This window comes from Ruditapes philippinarum, unplaced genomic scaffold, assembly GCF_026571515.1.
Source record: "Ruditapes philippinarum isolate M1 unplaced genomic scaffold, ASM2657151v2 ctg1127_1_1_1_1, whole genome shotgun sequence".
Taxonomy (NCBI): Eukaryota; Metazoa; Mollusca; class Bivalvia; order Venerida; family Veneridae; genus Ruditapes; species Ruditapes philippinarum.
In genome coordinates, this window is record NW_026864590.1 from 225,648 (window position 1) to 243,571 (window position 17,924).

Consider the following 17,924-nt stretch of genomic DNA (forward strand, 5'->3'; position numbering starts at 1 on the left):
ACCAGTTTTAGCTACAGCAGGTTTATGATGGCGGGGGCGTTTTATTGTGATATCACTTTTTTTCTCGTCATTTGTATCCTCCGTGAGATTGTTATATTTTACCTTCTCTCTGTTCTACGGCATCGGAACCTGCATGTGCACGGCACCAACAATGACTATAACACCCGAGTATTTCGACAAGTATATGAGTATAGCTACGGGGATAACAGTTTCTGGCAGTAGCTTTGGAACGCTGATCATGGGACCGCTTTCACAGTTTATCATAGACAAAGCGGGCTGGAGGACGGCGTTCCGTGTATACGCCGGGCTTATCGTCATCACGATTTTGCTCAACTCGAGAATCAGGGCGCCCCCGACTGTTACCAAGCGAAAGCTTGAGGGTCGTAGCTTCATTAAAGACCTTGAGATCTGGAAGAATAGGGTGTTTGTAGTTTGGACAATTGCAATAACGCTGGTCATGTTTGGTTTCTACATACCCTATGTACATTTGGTAAATATCTTTTCTTATCTTATGACGGTGTTAAATACATGTACTTTATTATATACTTATGCATGAAATATTTAGAAAAAACGATGAAATGAAAATGCGTATTTTTATTTTCCATATTTTCACTGTAAAACATTATTTTTCATATTTTCCGTATTCACTGGTGTCTTGCCGGACTACTTTCTTCTAAATTCAGCCAATACTGTATATAAAATTAAAAGGAAATTCCTATTCATAAGGTTAAAATAGAGAAAAGGTTTTTAATAAACAGAAAATTCAAGTTATTTCTATAAATATAGGATTGATTTTCATCTTGTGGTATGAATATTATCATATTTCACGGGTGGCTATACTGCCATTCGTGAAATATCTATTTTCATACCAGTCGATGAAAATAAATCCTGTATTAATAGAAAAAACTTGAATATCCTCTATCTATTGACCAATTCATCTGTTATTTTGTGTCAGTTATCATATATGTTGTATAAACGGAAAGAAATCATAAATTCAGATATAAAAGGGTTATTTATCATTATAAAATTAGAAATAATGTGTGCTGTTTGAATATCCGGTCAGTTGTATTAATTTTGATGATATCTTCACACACGCAGTTAATGTAAAATTTGTTGCAGTCCATTTTCTTTGATTATGGTGACGCAAATTTCACATAAGATACATTTGCAGGTTTCATACGCGGTCGATCAAGGTATTTCACCAGACTCAGCATCCTTTCTAATGATGATTCTTGGAGCAACTACGGCAGTAGGCCGTATCATGTTCGGAAAAATTGTGCAGCTCGGAATACTGAAACGTCTTCATATGCATCAGTTGTCTATGGTTGTCACTGGCACGGGGGTAATGATGTTACCACTCATTACATCTTACACAGGTTTGTAATATTTTTTATTAGTAATAGGTCTTTTCAAATTTTAAATTAAGCCTAATTCATGAACAGTTAGGCACTAAAACTAATCATGCACGTTTGCTGATGTATCAGATTTGAACCACTATGTCGAACTATGTAGGAATAGAGGTTAATTGACCTTTTTCCGTGTATTAACATCTGCAAAAGCACAGGGATTCATTTGAAACCTGAGCATTCAGAGACACTTTAAAACTTATCATACGTTTTGTTTGTAGGTCAATATTTCGAACTAAGACACCAATATAGATACTGTTTATACTTAATTCAAAATGCGCCTTTCGCTCTTTTGAATTGCCTGTAAGGCCAAGATGTGTACCATCTTTGATGGGCAGTCCTAGACCAACTTCATTGATTATACAGTCAGGCCACTTGCCAAGTTTGTTATTATATTGTACTTAAGAAAATGGATATGTGTATTTCAAAATTCCAATGGTAACACTGGGTGACTACAAATCCAGGGACTGTCAGTTCGAATACCATATATTCCAATTAAAATTAGTATTCAAATTATTCAAAACAGACTTAAAAACTACAGGGTTCTTAGCAGTTGTTTCTCCCGTCTGTATCCTTCGTATTATCTTAAAAATTAACGTAAATCACACGTAACATTATTGTTATATGTTTTATATTGCTTATATCAATTATACACTCGGCCGCCACTTTTTAGGAAGAGTGAACAAAAAAGAGATTAGGGGAAACTAAAGGCGGGTGGCTGAATGACCATTGCTTTGACGTTTCATCTGTTCCTTTTATGCCGGGACAATGCGCTGTCTTCTTGACGCCAAAAAGACCGTGCAATCGCTTCGCGGGTTTATAGTTTCTTTCTTTCCCCGCAGAACGTTAATTGTTTTAACCAGGTATTTGAAAATTCAATAGTCAAAAGTCTCCGCTATTCTACTTGATGGGGCCTTGAACTCAATTGACTGGTGATACTGTTGCATAAAAATGCCGTTTTCAATATGACGTATAACATTTCACTTTCCAGGGATAGTTCTATACGTTATAACGGTAGGGCTTGTTGATGGGTGTTTTGTGGTACTTCTACCAATTATGACCGCATCACTGATAGGAATAGAAAAGAGTGTGGTAGCCTGGGGATTCCTGATAGGGACATGCTCGATTACATTCACACTGGGTCCTCCAGTTGCAGGTAAACGTTTAATCCTTAACCTAAGGATGTTGTGTTATGGATTTCTCCAGCTATGAATTTGGAACAGTCCATTAAATGATCGATTACAGTATGAAATCAAGAAAAGAGCCAGGTCTGAACGCACAGATGTACAATCTCGCCTGGCTCTACTGTATATATTGATGGCAATTTTAAGCTAATTATTTTCGGTTTCAGCGGGTTATAATAATAATAATAATAATAATATCTTTATTTAAAGAAGGTTACACATTAAGAACATACAATAACAATCATATATATCTTATTTCCAAAGTGGCCTTCTGAAAAAGAAAACAACAACAACAACAACAACAGGACATTCATAGGTAGAAAAATGAATATATATTGTGCACAACTGTACCTGTACTTATATATGTCCAGCATCTATGCATTTATTACATGCCTTTCAGTAGATTGCTAAAATAAATTTTTAACAGTAATAAGAATATTAACGAAAGTTAACAGATTTTGAATGTCAAAAGTTGTTTTCTTGTGAAGAACTTCTATAACTTTGATGGCGGGAAACTTACTGAGATGTAAAAGCGACCTTGCGACTTCCGCTAGGTATGCCGTAAGGGTATATATACCCCTCATATATTCAACAAAGGACTTATGATGCTATATAAAGACTTCAATTCTTGTCATTTATGTTAATCTATTAAAATACAGGCACAGTATGATGTCACCGAATATTAAGCAGGCATATATTATTAGTTATAAAGATTTTTGAAAAGTTATATGGCCCTTTGTAAACGGTTGTTTGTTCATATAACTAGAGCTGCCATGCGAGGGTTACATTGCAAACAATCGTTTATATACGGCCATATAACCTGTCAGGAATCATAATTCAGCAAACTTCATTTTTTCAGAGGAAAAAATGTAATTTCTTCAAAAATTGTATATAAAACTATATAAACATAATGATTATCCAATGAAAAGAGACCTTTAAAACGTGCATTATTATAAAATACAAGTATATTTTCAAGCTTGCAGAACACTTACAAAGCTGAGGTTACAGACACGCAAACATTTTAATTTTTGTATCTAACATACATGTTCATGTACCGTTTTATTTATTTTAACTTATGCATAAAACAAAAAAGTATAGTATACTGGTTCATTTGTTTTGTACACAAGCATTTTTTTACTTATAAAATATTGTTCTCCGATTGATGTACTGCCCATATCCAACAACTGATAAGCACAGTTGCTATGTTTGAAGAGCCAGTTTTATTTCTCTTTGCAGGGGCTCTGTACGATTTAACAGGTTCGTACAACATTGCGTTTCATTGTGCTGGAATACCAATCGTGCTGGGGTCCGTTATACTGTTTCTTATCCCATGGGCTCAGCGTACATCTAAAGGAACATATGGTCTAGGTGCCCTTACTGAAATCACGTTACAAGCCTCCAGTCAAGATGGCCCGAGTAGTGTATTCCGTACAGATAGCGGAGGTACCATTTGTGGAGATGAAAAAATCGTGAAATCCGTGCACATAGGCTCAATAAATGCAGCTGTACAGACGGTGATCTCTACCCCAGTCAGCACGATGTATTATTCAGGTAATGATAGGTGGAGACTGAAATATTTTTAGGAATTTAGAATGAAACATTCATGTGATTTTAGAATTAAACATAATCTAGCATAAAATAAATATACAGGGATTTAGTACGTGATATACAGGTACAGGAATTTTGAAGGAAATATGCCAGTACAATAGCCTTTTAGGTATAATACAAAAGGTATAATAAAATCTCCCCTTTTTCCAGATGGTTAAAGCATAGTCTAGCTTATCTCAGCAAAACAAAAACTGCAGCATAGCATACACTTTATTCTTCTTAGCATATATCTAACATTGCACTCTTGAAAAAAAAATGGAAATTTTCTTTTCTTAGTGAGATATATTCCATATTATGTATATAAAAAAAACTAAAACAAAACAAATATCCTCTCTACATAAAATAACAACATCCCAGTAGTCTTTTCACCAAAAATGATTGCACTATCAAAATTGTGAAATCATACGCATACGTTTAACAACCTGAACTCAGTTCAATCCTTAAAAAGACAATCGGAGTAATTTACATAGAAATGAAGTTTTTTCATTGTGATTATCCTAGGTATTTGATATATAAGACTGATTTTAATTACTGGTCCTTATTCAAACTTATCAATTTTTATATAAAAAATGCCAAAATGTTAGTGTATTTACGGCACTGTGATGCATACATTATCTATCTTTGTGGGAAATTTTGAAACTAACCTTTCAGAAACTCTTGTTACAATGAAAATGTTGAATATTTTAGATAAGTCAACATCTACAGATGATGTATCAATAAACAAGATATCTTTTGATTTGTCTGATGCTGTCTCACAACTCAGTTACAATAGTCCTGTATTTGATGATAGATTGCTTCAATCTTTGAGTAGTGGTCAAAGCCAGCGAGCCTCTTCAAATGATTCAAATGAGGTAAGTTACTTCTCATCATAATTAAGGTAAACTTCACACTTTATGGAGTAGATTTTGGATAACTTCCCATCTTACCGCCAACGTTGAAGTTCATATAACAGGGACGTCCTTGGCTGAGTGTGGAAATGGTTAAGGTCATTGACTTCCAGTCATCTACCCCTCAATGTTTTAGGTTTAAATCCCATAAGGGAATTTAAATGCCTTTCGCGTGAGCTATCCAGCTAGCTTACGGACTTCTCAAGTGTCCGGTGGTGCCTAACATTATGCACAGATGGGCACTTGAGGTCTTTCTCAACTTGTAAAGCTTGAATGTCGCCATTTGACCTTTTAAATTGTCAGTGTGACTTAAAATCCAAAGCAAACAAACACAATCTGTATAAAGACAAGTTATCAATTCCTTCCGTTACAGATGAGACTAACAACCTAACTTATAGTAGAACTACACAGACTGAAATGTTTGGCTGACTGGTACAAATATAACTGTTTATTGGAGTAATCAATTGGCCATACTTAACAGAAACCCAAGAGCCTTTGACGACAGCCAGTGTGTGATTCATCTTCTTGCATATTTTATATAACAATTATAATAATTCTAGTTTAAAAAGAAATTTCGAAAACTAATTTTCCTATCTAGCACTTAGTGTGGGTTAAGTTGGCAACTTGAGTGCGTTTTATGACATCATTCCTCAATGTACTATAATGACAATTTTACCACTTATTTTCTTAATTCCAGATACCAAAGATCCCTCCTCCATCTGAACAAGCCCATCATCATCGTCATACAAGAGACAGACATGACATGATGGGCGCGTCTGTCAAACCAATCAAAAGTGAAATTAATGAGATCCTCGACGAACATGGACATCCCCACAACATAATAATATCCGGTTCTATGACATCAGAGCAGAGTTTCACTCATTCATTGTCTACTTCAGAACATTTTGAAAGAAGCTCGTCATTTCGGCAAATGGATGGTAATTCCGTTTACTTAGATCAAAATATTCTTCAAGCTGGAGCCATCTCTTCACATTCAATTCTCTCAGATTCTATAAATAGCTCTGTTCCATCCTCAAGTCATTTATTTCCATTGCCGGTTGATCCGCTAAAACCTACAAGAGCAAAACAACCGAGCCCAAGACAAGGCTCAGTGTGTAGCAACCAGTCGGTCGCAGACGATAATATCTCTAAAAAACCCAGTAACTTTGATCAGACAATTTCAGACCAGGTTAACATGCTAAGAGACACTTTAAAAAGTCCTTCTCCAGGTTCAAGTAAAATGGAAGAAGCAGAACTCGAATTTAATCTTGTGGCGGGTAGTCCAAGGCCAGAGGATCTTTCAACTTCAGAAAAATGTTTGTCCCCTTCTTTGAAAAAGCCACAAGCAATAGCCGGGCCATCAAACCCATTCCTAGAGGCAGAAACTGCCCGGTCTGGAAGTGCAACAATCCAGCTTATTGAGGAAGCCATGCAAGCAAATGACATCAAAGAAAGTGACAGTTCTGAACATTCATATGCAAGCAGTACACAAATGAACAGTGACACATTTAACAGTGATAATCAATTAACAGTTATACCTGCTAAGAATCCATTCACAACACACAAATCTAGCCAGAGTCGTTCAAAACTTGCAGAATTATTTAAACCAATCGCTGAAGATGACATTGTTCAGAAGAAAGCATCGTATGAAGTGCTTGATACAGAGTCTGGAGATCAGGTTCAAGAAACCTCTAGTCAAACTGGTGAGTTGGACGTGTTCACTCATTTATTTCAAGATGAAGAAACACAATAGAAGATATGTAACGGAGTTGAGCAAAGAAGCCAAAGGTAGAACAAAGAAGCCCAATAAGAGCCTGGAAAACTGGAAGCACATGTGAAAGAGACACAATCTACAAAGTTCACAATGCTCTAGGAATTAACCATGAAAACAATAATTGTTTCATCTATAGTCGATAAAAAAGTATTCTAGATTATGTATATGTATTTTGTTTAGCGCTGATTTCTCACATGTGCAGCATATGATTTCTCACATCATACTTCCAATACTGGTACTTTGATATAGCTATTTCTCAGCATTATGACTGATTAGTGGTGGGACACCAGGGTCTTACAAAAAGACCCTATGGAACACTTACAAATATAATGTTTGGAAAACGGAAATGCAAAAAAAAAAAAAACTCAAAGAAATTAAATGTGTTTTCTTTACTATTCACATCCAACAGCAATGGACCATGCTACAGCTAATCTTGTCTTTTTTTTAAACGACTAATAATGCCCAATACATGGTATTTAGACATCTCAGCTATTTCAATAAGCCATCAAAAAGTTTTATTCAAAAATACATGTAGGGCTATGCGCAGTTTTAACAAAGAAATATTGGCAATATTGGCGACGCCGATTGACCAAATGACACCAAATAAATTACTCCTTTGCTGAACATGGTTCACGGCTGAAGAATGAGCTATAATTAGCTTTATCCAGCCATATGTGAACGGTAAAAGGTAGATTAATGTAAGAAAATGTATATTACTGTACATCTTAACTGGAAAGTGCAAAATTGCATCTCATATTTAAAAAATGTATGCCTCCAGATGAGTCAAAATATTTCAAGATAATTTAACTTGGTAAACTGTACTAATTTTTTAAGAAAAGTAAACAGATAAAAGATTTAAAAATGATAATTTATATCTTTTGTGCAATTAATGAATATTTTGGAGTATTTAGCATCATATCACTAATATTCATGGAGTATGAAGTACTTTAATTTGTATACAGAATGGGTAGTGATAATAGGACAATTGTTATAAATAATGTTAATTTAATTTGATTTGATTAGATTCGGGTTTAAAACACGCAAAAAAGAAGGTTATGATCTATAATCCGTGCAAACATAGGTATTAAATTAAGATGGGTGATTCTAACATACTAAAGTTAAAACTTTTCTACTCTTCTGCGCATCGGTCGAATGTTTCACTAACGCTCACTTCTTCTGAAGTAGCGTGAGTGCATTCAGTAAGCTGCGAAGGGAGCGTAGTGTTTGTGCGAAATAAAACCCAACCAAAATATTTTAACTTGAGCCTTTCTTGTGATGTCAATATCACTCAGATGTGACATAATTTCATATTTTAAAACTATTGCCATGAAGATTAAAAATACATTATGTGTGAATGGAATCTAAAACAATGAGTGCAATGTCTACGAAAAGTAACAAATGCTTGGTAGTAAATTTGTTAATATCATAGTTACCTCGCCTTGGTCAATGCCTAAAACTGATGGTTAACGAGACAATATCATTACCAAACAACTAAGCAAGAATTTATAAAGTTCGGTAATTCATGCATCAATCGTTAAACTTAAAAATGGCAAAACTTTGATAATTGTTTATACTTACCGTTGCTTGTTTTTGCTTCGAATAAAAGGGTTATGTATAAGTTTATATTGGTACTGATGTTAAAAACGTTTTAAGTTTTACTGCATGCCTAGTTTAGTCCTGAAATGTTTTCCTTAATGCTCCCACTGGGACTCTTAAACAAAATTTATCCCCTTAGCAAGACAGTATAACTTCAAACGTTTTCTTTTTAATTATATCAAGCACTAAAGTCAATCTTTGGTGAACTACAGATTTTTTTGATATTCTTTAAAAAAAAAGAAGAAAAAAAAGCAGCCCGACTGTGAGCATGCGTTCCCGCCTCGGCCAATATCGTAGCAAATCGGTTATTTTCGGAAGATTTTTTTTCTTCAAAATCTTGGGCATTCACTCTTGTCATAAACGGTAAAAAATTATTGTATACCGAACATCGTGAAAAATAACGTTCCGGAAATGACCGATTACGTTATTGGCCGATGTTAGACATTTTTTGGCGTGATAATGCTAATTTTTATTAAAACTTTGAAAATGTATTTTAAAATAAGATATTGTGAAGTGAAAAAAAAGTAATTAACACATTGCAAAAAGCACTTACAATCCACGTTTTAATTACCTGTAAAAAGAAGTCAAAATGTGCAACATAGCCGTTACTGCACGCAGTAGAAATATTGTGATAGAGTCATAAATCAAAATCAAAAATAAAACTTTTTTCTCAAGTTTGATTTTCTTGAAATATTTTAGCTGCTCTTCAGGCATGCATCTTTAAAGATTTCAATCTTTACCGATCTAAGTAATACTTAACGGAATATTGAATTTGTTATGTAATCACTATGACCGTAAACGAACTGTTTCAATTTGTGTGGCCTTATCGATCTGCACTTCTTTCACATACACGAGACAACTCAGACACTTCGAGCACAGTGTACATAAAGGATAACGTTGATAACAAGTAAGTTTTCATAAGATTTATTGATACAAATTGTTTTAAATGTTAGATCTAATAAAATTTAAAAAAAACACTAGGCAAATATACAGCTGATCTTTATCTGTTTATTATGTAATTTTGAAGAGTGTATATTGCACTATATAGTATTACATAACATACTGCCGTGTAATAACGGACTGATGTGCATAATCCAAGTGTTGAGTACAGTATACAACTTCATGTAATTGTTATACTTACAATTTTTTAGTCATCTATTAAACAGTCTTAAACAGTTAAAGAGGAACATCAACCTTAAGACTGCAGTCTGTTCTTTAAGCCCTGATGTTATTTAAAGATTGAAAAAATATATCTATATTTTATATTTGAATCCTATTATCTTATAACTGTTTTCTTTTCAGTGTCGAACTATCAACTAGTCTATTTTCCTCTTAGAGGTATGTTTATATTTAAGTTTTTTTTTTATTGAACATTTGGCGTGGGTTCGATCCCCGGGAGATGCTTTGGTAGTTCAGCGCGGAGGAAGGTAGTCTAGTACTGGTGTAACTCTCCAGGAAACTACCCGCCTATATGACTGAAATACTGTTGGGAAAAGGCGTTACAAAATGAAACAAACAAACAAATTAGAACATTGAGCGGATATTAATGGAACCCGTGACTCTTCAGTAGAGCTCACCGGTTGACCTTGTGCATTAATCAGTTTTAACCACGACCCCATTCCACTGGGAAGGACGGGGGATAAAAGGCAAAGAAGCTTTCGCTCGTACCCGCACTTCATGATCAATGTTTGTTGTATTTTTTTGCGCCAAAGTGGCCGGGAACATGTCTAGATTGCAGTGCAGGGGTTTTAGCGGGATTTTTTCACGACCGGGGCTCTAAACGGGGTTTGAAAATCCTAAATAAAAGTCCCGCCAATCCATATGCTGGGTGTCTTGCTTACAACTGACTTCTGCGTAACTGTCACATTTTAGAGGCTAATTATTCATTATACCTTTATCACATACATTAGCATAAATTAATGCCTTTTAAAATGTTGACTTGTTTTTATGTTTCATCAGGTTTGAAAATTCCAACCTCTAATGAAGATATAAATGTACGTCCAATGTAGGTTTGATACGGGCTTTGGTGACACAATGCTATTCAGCTATCTCGAGCTTTACACTGATAAAGGGAGATTTTTATGCAACCATGTATGACTTGAATAAATTAAGTTGTTCTATCCAATAAGCAGTCAGGGTATAAGTTTTGTCATAAATTATATACATGTGCATTGTATATGATTGCACCGAGGGTTCTTATTTTATATGACATAAACTGCATCGAGGGTTCTGAAATTATTAGTGTTATTAAATAAGCGTAAAAGATTTCGTCCATTGTACAGATTTTTTCCCAAATGTTTTGCAAAAAAGGACATCAGCCGCCCGAAATTATGTCGATGTCTCTTTGTATCATAATAAGCATTAAATGCACAGAGGACTGTTAATTTCACATAAAATGCACCAGGGGTTCTAAAACTCTACAACTTTATGACATGAAATGCACCAAGTGTTCTAAATCCGTACATGTTTTTTCCTACAGGACATTAACAACATTTTTTTTCTAATTACAATTTTATTTTTCTTTACAAAATACACAAGGAAAGGTTGTGGAGTGACATGTAAGATTTGATTTTAATGAGATTGCAAGTAATCTAGTGTCCTTCTGCTTTAAAATGGAGTCACAGAGCGTATATAATGCAAGCATAATTTAGATACCACAGATACAAAAGAAGTGTACACTTTCAGCTTAGTTTATCATTGAATGAAGCATATAAGGAGCTTATATAATAATACATTTATGTGCAGACCAAGCGATGCATATAACTCCTTTTATGAATACGACAATGTCCTGGTTTCATATTACACGTTGAATGTTGAATGGACATGTAATCATATTCATTTGAAAGCAAGAAGGGTGATACATGTCCTTGTCTAAATATTTCGACTGCAAGATCGACCGATTTTACAAACTAATATAACATAGATGTCGGTCCATCGTCTAGACTGGTGCCCAATTTGTTGGGCTATTCTCCAACGGCAACCAGTATGCCCGTTTGTATAGCAATATATAATAATAAATTGAAAAGGCATTATACATATTTACATATTATTATCATATTGCCTCTATTGCTGCAAACGAATCTCATTCCCCTCACTAGTTTACTACCCCCAAACTTGATTATTTCCTTTGAAGATGCTATTCCGCTAGCATATCTGTATATTGGACCCTTCTGTAACAGTAAAAAAAACTGTATGGAAAGTAGTCATATGACTTTCAAAATGTCGGTTTTGTTAAAAGTCAATAATAAAATAATGTATGCGTTAAAAAAATTGAACACCTCCGCGTCCGTTCTTCCATCCTGCAGTCTGGCGTTTTACAAACACCTTTCAATTACTACATCTTACACTCTCCTGTAAATAGCGCTGATGTCCCTTATAGTTTGAACTTTCTGTATAGAAAACCTTTAATGGAATCATAAAGTCCACTGAACATATTTCAAAATAAAGTAATGGATGTGCAATTTGAAGCTTCAACAATGGGATTCAGGTGAGGGATCTAGGACTTTTGGTCTCTTCTTGTTTGTGCTTTAAAAGCGGAAATTTGTATTCATGCTCTTTATATAATAATTATGTTCGTACTTTTTTGCAATAATATAGATAATTTGATGTTTAGTATTACAATTTCATTCATTTTTGCATCGTCGAAACCCAAAATTATGCTTACTACATTTATTACGGATATGAACGCGTAACGGCTACTCCTGGTTCCTGTGTTATTAAGGATGAAATTTGGAAGTCTCTAATTTAGTATTTACCTTCTAGGACGTGCCCAAGCAACAAGATATTTATTTGTTGATAATGGAATCGACTATAAAGAAGAAGACTGTGGAAAGGACTGGGTCAAAACATATAAACCAAAAATGGTATGTATAAAATATGATGTTTTCTCTATAGTAAATGATATATACTATAAGTGAATTAGGACGGCAAACCATTTTCTTCAAGGGTCCAACTATGATACCCAAACAAAGCCAAATACGGTTGTTTTACCTCGTTTACCAGAAAATGATTTATAAATTGATTAATTAACATAAACAAATAAATAAAACCCAAAGTCAAGCTATTTTTATTACCGCATTGATGTATTTATTGGTGGATTAATTTTTTCGTTCCTGTTTAATTTTCTTTAAAATCTTGGTTCTATAGACAACTTTTTGCCCAATTTTGAAAATTTATCAACTGCGTGCTAAATTGCTAAATGAGCTACCTCTGTCTGATTATTTTTTTATGTTTTATTTTTTCCAGCCATTTGGTCAATCACCTTTATTGAAAGATGGCGACTTTGAAGTGGCCCAGTCAAACACCATTATGCGTTATCTTGGCAGAAAACATGGTAAGATACAGTGACTATATATCTAGAATAGTTAAGGCTGCATCCCTCTAGATGAGCAAAAATATTTACAGAAAATCAAACTTGAAAAAAATGTACTAAGACTTTAAGAAAATAAAAAGATTCAAGCTTAGCTTCAAGTGATAATTTACATGTTTTGTTGCTTAAGCTATTTTTAGTATATTTTGACCACTTTTTAGAAATTTATGTGGATTGTAAGTGCCGTTTACAATGTGCAAATAACTTTCTTTGTTTACTTCACAATTTTTTACTTTCAAATACATTTTCAAAATTTTCATGAAAATTACCATAAATCTGAAGACATTCTGCTTTAAACATTTTGACACTTGTGGTCTTCGCTTGACTCACCCAAGGTAAATTCTTCCATGGTACAAAGCTATCGAGCTAGAAAACGGTAGGTGGATCTACTCGGGTGCCCGCTGAAGCTTTGGTTTTCAGGCGGACTGGTCTCTTAAAAATTTGTTTGGAAAAGTTCACATGTTTACTTTCTGTCTGCACAGGATTGTACCCGAGTGATTTACAAGAGGCGGCCAAGGTTGATATGATCACTGACCACGTGGAGGACATTAAAGGACCGTATGTTAGAATGATCTATCAAAATTATGTACGTAACATTTTTACTTTCAACTGAAGAAAAGACTGCACAGTCACAATAAAACAGTTTGTGGATTATGACTGCTTGCCAGTGATCATGTGTATTGGGATGCGTTCTTTGAATGCCGCCCTTTCTTAATTTGTTGATCCTGTTTTTTTTTCATATTTTGTAATTTTATTTTGCTGAATGGACAATATCTGCATGGGCAATATTTCACGAGACGCACAAGTCTGTGGGTTATGCGGTCTCTCAAATCTACCATGCAGGGTTGAATAAATATCGCAATTAAGGTACAACAACGACTCTTTTATAATAGACCTCCTTTAACATATCTCTACCTGTGGACGCACCATGCAACAATTTAATTACTAGTAGATCCAGCTTTTTCATACCGTATCACATTATTATTCATACAGATTTTGACCGGTGACCGGTTAAAAGGCCCAGTATTAGCGTTAGTAAATTTCATATATCTCAAGTCTGTGTAGGCCCCGAGTTTTAAATGATAACTTTACTAGATGACCTATACAGTGTCGTTTGACTTCCATTGTAAGTTAAGCGCATTGTTCTTTTCGTCGAGGGCACATGCGTTGTTTTACTTGGCGACTATTCACCACTTTTCATGGATTGGCATGAACGTGTCACATTGCAGGTTCCATTAAAATCGCCGAATGAACACATCTGCTGATCTGCTGATGTTTCTAAATTCAAATTAACCATTTCATGTTTAATGTTAAATATTTGCTTTAGCCGGTGCTAGGGTGTGTGAACCGAATCTTGCAGTTACCACTTTCGCCATGAGCAGACTCAATCAAACCGAGTCTGCATCATTTTCACTTTTGCCGTTTTGGGCGTTCTTTTGGTGATTCCTTTGTTCTCAAATCTTATTTAAGCAAATCATGTATCGCTATAATTTACCTGCCTTAATTTCCTTCTAATCTATGTGACATACATGTACATGTATAATGTTCTGCGTTTCATAGTTTCCTTCAAGGGAACATTAAGTAACATATTTTAACCTAAGATGTGATTGATTTTTACGAAGGACGGATTAAGGGGTAAAGTTTGAGAACATAAAATAGGGACAGCTACACTATCTTTCAAAGCTTATCTTGGTTTGTTTAATTTATTAAGGCCTTACAAACGAAAATTTCGTTTAAATGGTACATTGTATCACTGCTTTAATTGTATCATTGACTTTGGTACGGCGCTTCTGCTCTTTTTCTGCTCACATATACAACCATTGTGCAGACAAGATTTTGGTTAAGAACGTGGTCTGCTCATCTCTGTTACACAACTTCAGTTTCCTTTCAAAATACACTAAAAAGTCAGTTTATAGTTGTTTTTTTTTTTAATAAATCATCTGTGGGTTTTGCCAGATAGTATAAAACTTCCTTTAAATGCCCTCTCACTGCAAAATGAAGATGTCCCCTGCCTAATATATAATTGCAATAACACGTGATTTGATCAATATTACATTCAATCTAAAACAGATACTCTTTTTAAATGGTTAATACTTTTTAAATGGTTAATACTTTATTCAGTTAAGAGATGTCAAAGGCGCAAACTTAGAAAACCACAATAGCTCGGCTTTGAGGGCACAGACAGCAATTTTCTGTTACTCCTCGCCACCCCCCCCCCCCCATCGCCATCAGAGATGGAGTCAGTATGTCTATGCAATTTAAGAGGATGACCATGATCTTTTGGCCTCATGTAAAACCTTATTACATGTAAATGTATGTAAAATGAATATTTATGTGTATATATTCATGGTAAGTTTCGGAAATAATCTTGACTTAAAAATATTTTATCTTCTTCCTTCAGGAAAATGGAAAAGATGACTATGTGAAAACTCTTCCCGAAAAACTTGGGTATATCGAGGTATGTGTTTTAGCCACAATTCCATGTTTGTTTTCGATTTTGATAATTAAGACTGGACTGGCAGCAGGAATCTCCGTGCATCAGCGAACCTAAATTGTCTACAATGTCATAATTTAATTTTTTACCAAGAATACCGCTGTACTTTTCATCATGCTTTATTTCTATTGAAATATAATACATATATAAGGATGTTTATTATATGATTTAATCGAATTTAAATGCAGACTAACTTTGTTCTTTTAGAACCTGTTCAAAAAGTGGGGGACAGAATACATTACAACGAAGGTATGCTTTGATTTTATAACATTTTGCGATTATTCCCGACGATTTGTAAGGATAATTTCAGAGATCGAGTTTATCCATCGGAAAAAAGAACACATTTTAGAGTGATCACCACTGCATGGCAGTGATACTGTAACCAACAAAAAGAAGTCGACTTCCTCGAATTATTTGCCAAATGGGTCATTTTATCGATTTCTTAAAATTTTTGTATCTCTATTTTTCAATTGATTTGTGTGTGTCCGTCAGTGGGCTTCTGCCGCCGTCATAGTGATATTTGCAGGCAGTCCTGTAACTTATTTAATTTAAGAGCTCCTCTGTTTCGGAGACTTTTTTTGCAGAAAGCCATTCTGTCATGCTAGTTGCGAAATAAGGAATATGTACAGTTGTGAATAAAGGCATTTAGCAATTGACATTTGTTATTTTTGGAACACTCGGATTTATTTGCACAGCAATGATCATTCAACAATTGATATTTGCCATGAAGAAAATGTTATATTCTATGTTTGTTTTTTCTTATCGTCTGCATTTTTTCAGATATCATTTGCTGATTATATTCTTTTTGATCTACTCGACATTCTTTTAAAATTGTCCCCTAAACCCCGGGCCCAGACGCCCCTTACCCACACTTTAAAAACTTTCTTTCGATTTGCATGGCTTCACGGGCCTAACTTAAAAAAATGCCGGAAAAAAGAGGGAATTTTTTAAAAAAAGCCCCGTCAATGGGAAAAGGGGGAAAAGTAAATATACAGGAAGTGACGTCAGCATTATTAACAAACTAAATAGCACAATCATTTATTAGTGTGCATTTTTATTAACGAATGCCCGTTTACTGTTACATGTAATAAAATTCCAATGATCTACAGAAGGTACACTGCTTCCGGTGTTTAACATATTTTTAAGATCATTCATTAAATAATCATCTATCATTTATTTTAAAAGTTTCTTTTACTACATTTTTGTCAAATTAAATCATGTGATGTTCAAAATATATAACAACGAGTTTTTGTTTGTTGTTAATATGTGTTACATATTCAGTTACATTTACCAAGTAAGTTAGTATACTGATAAATTAGTGAAGAAACATAAGCAAATACAAAGTTAAAGACTATATATGTGTAATTGTAAATTTGTTTGTATGTAGAATCTATATATCTAAAAAAAAACAATGATAAGTATAAATGAATGAACTTTTATTTAAAAAACAAGAACAACGATGACGAAAGTAGGTCACAGTTTCAGTCGGTTTTTACTTGCCAATAGTGTAATGTAAGAAAAAGTTATGCAAAATAATTGTCACCTATACACTCGTATTTCAAGTGGAATAAACAAGAAGTGGTCGTACCTCATAAGTCGGTGGATGCATTTACCATTGTTTTCTTTTACATCAAATTCATTCACTTCCAAACTGCTGCAATTCTACATGCATTATTATAACGGTCATAACACACGTTAAAGCCATGGTACTATATATAGCCCCTAAATATGTAAACTTTAAAAGAACTTGTTTAGACTGTTTCGAGGCCATTTTGTTGGACAACCCCTAGTTTAGCAATAGGGTATGTAAGTCTCGTCATGTGACTTGCGAGATTTCACGATATTTTGCACTTCCGGGTACAAACAAATATCAACAACATTGCTTATCTATATTGGGTAATACTTGTATGCCGGTGGGAAAGTAAAACTTATATGGAAAAGCAAATGATATGTGAAAATTGGCAGAGTTTTTTGTTTTGTAACGAAATGCAAATGGTTTCATCTTGTGTACAAGTATCAATGAAAGACAACTTCGTATAATCTTCAGGTGGGTGTGTCATTTCAAATTCAGTTTATCCCAATAAATGTTGTAATATTTTCATTTCCATGTAAATCTAATAAATTTGTTTTTTGATACAACATCATTCGCATCTGACACCAGACTGGTGAATTTGATTTTATCAATTTTCTATAGCGCTGCCTGATTATCTCTCAGAAGTATATAATGTTTAGAAATTTCGGACAGCGCATATTTCGGATAAACGTTTTAATATGATTATCAATGTGTTTTAGTTGAATATATTTTCTTCCAACTGAAAATATTATTTATTTATAATTATTATCTTTATAAAGCACAAACAGTCAAGCTGTATATAACCAATTTAAATTGTCATAAAATTTAATGAAATATTTTGCTCCTGTAGATATTTTGACAGAGGACAGTGGTGAGATGAAAGACGTCAGTATCCATTGTAAATACACATGCATGCTCTGAAAGAAAATGTCCATACACAGTCTTGGAGTACATAGTGGTAGAGACATGGCAGTCCATTACAGATTTTGACTGAATTAAAGCTTCTTAAAGCCTAGGGTTTCTTAATCGGACA

General features: G+C 34.2%; 1 protein-coding gene and 1 pseudogene across 1 annotated transcript; both read left to right on the top strand.

Moving 5' to 3' along the window:
• Positions 1-43: 43 nt before the first annotated feature.
• Positions 44-7,227, top strand: LOC132726214 (uncharacterized; the record flags this gene model as incomplete). Its single annotated transcript, XM_060711493.1, has 6 exons — positions 44-490; positions 1,172-1,376; positions 2,398-2,562; positions 3,827-4,141; positions 4,886-5,049; positions 5,783-7,227. Coding segments are annotated over 6 exons (2,352 nt in total), but the record flags the coding sequence as incomplete, so codon positions are not given.
• Positions 7,228-9,242: 2,015 nt separating this feature from the next.
• LOC132726215 (glutathione S-transferase P 1-like) lies at positions 9,243-16,291 on the top strand (annotated as a pseudogene).
• Positions 16,292-17,924: the final 1,633 nt, after the last annotated feature.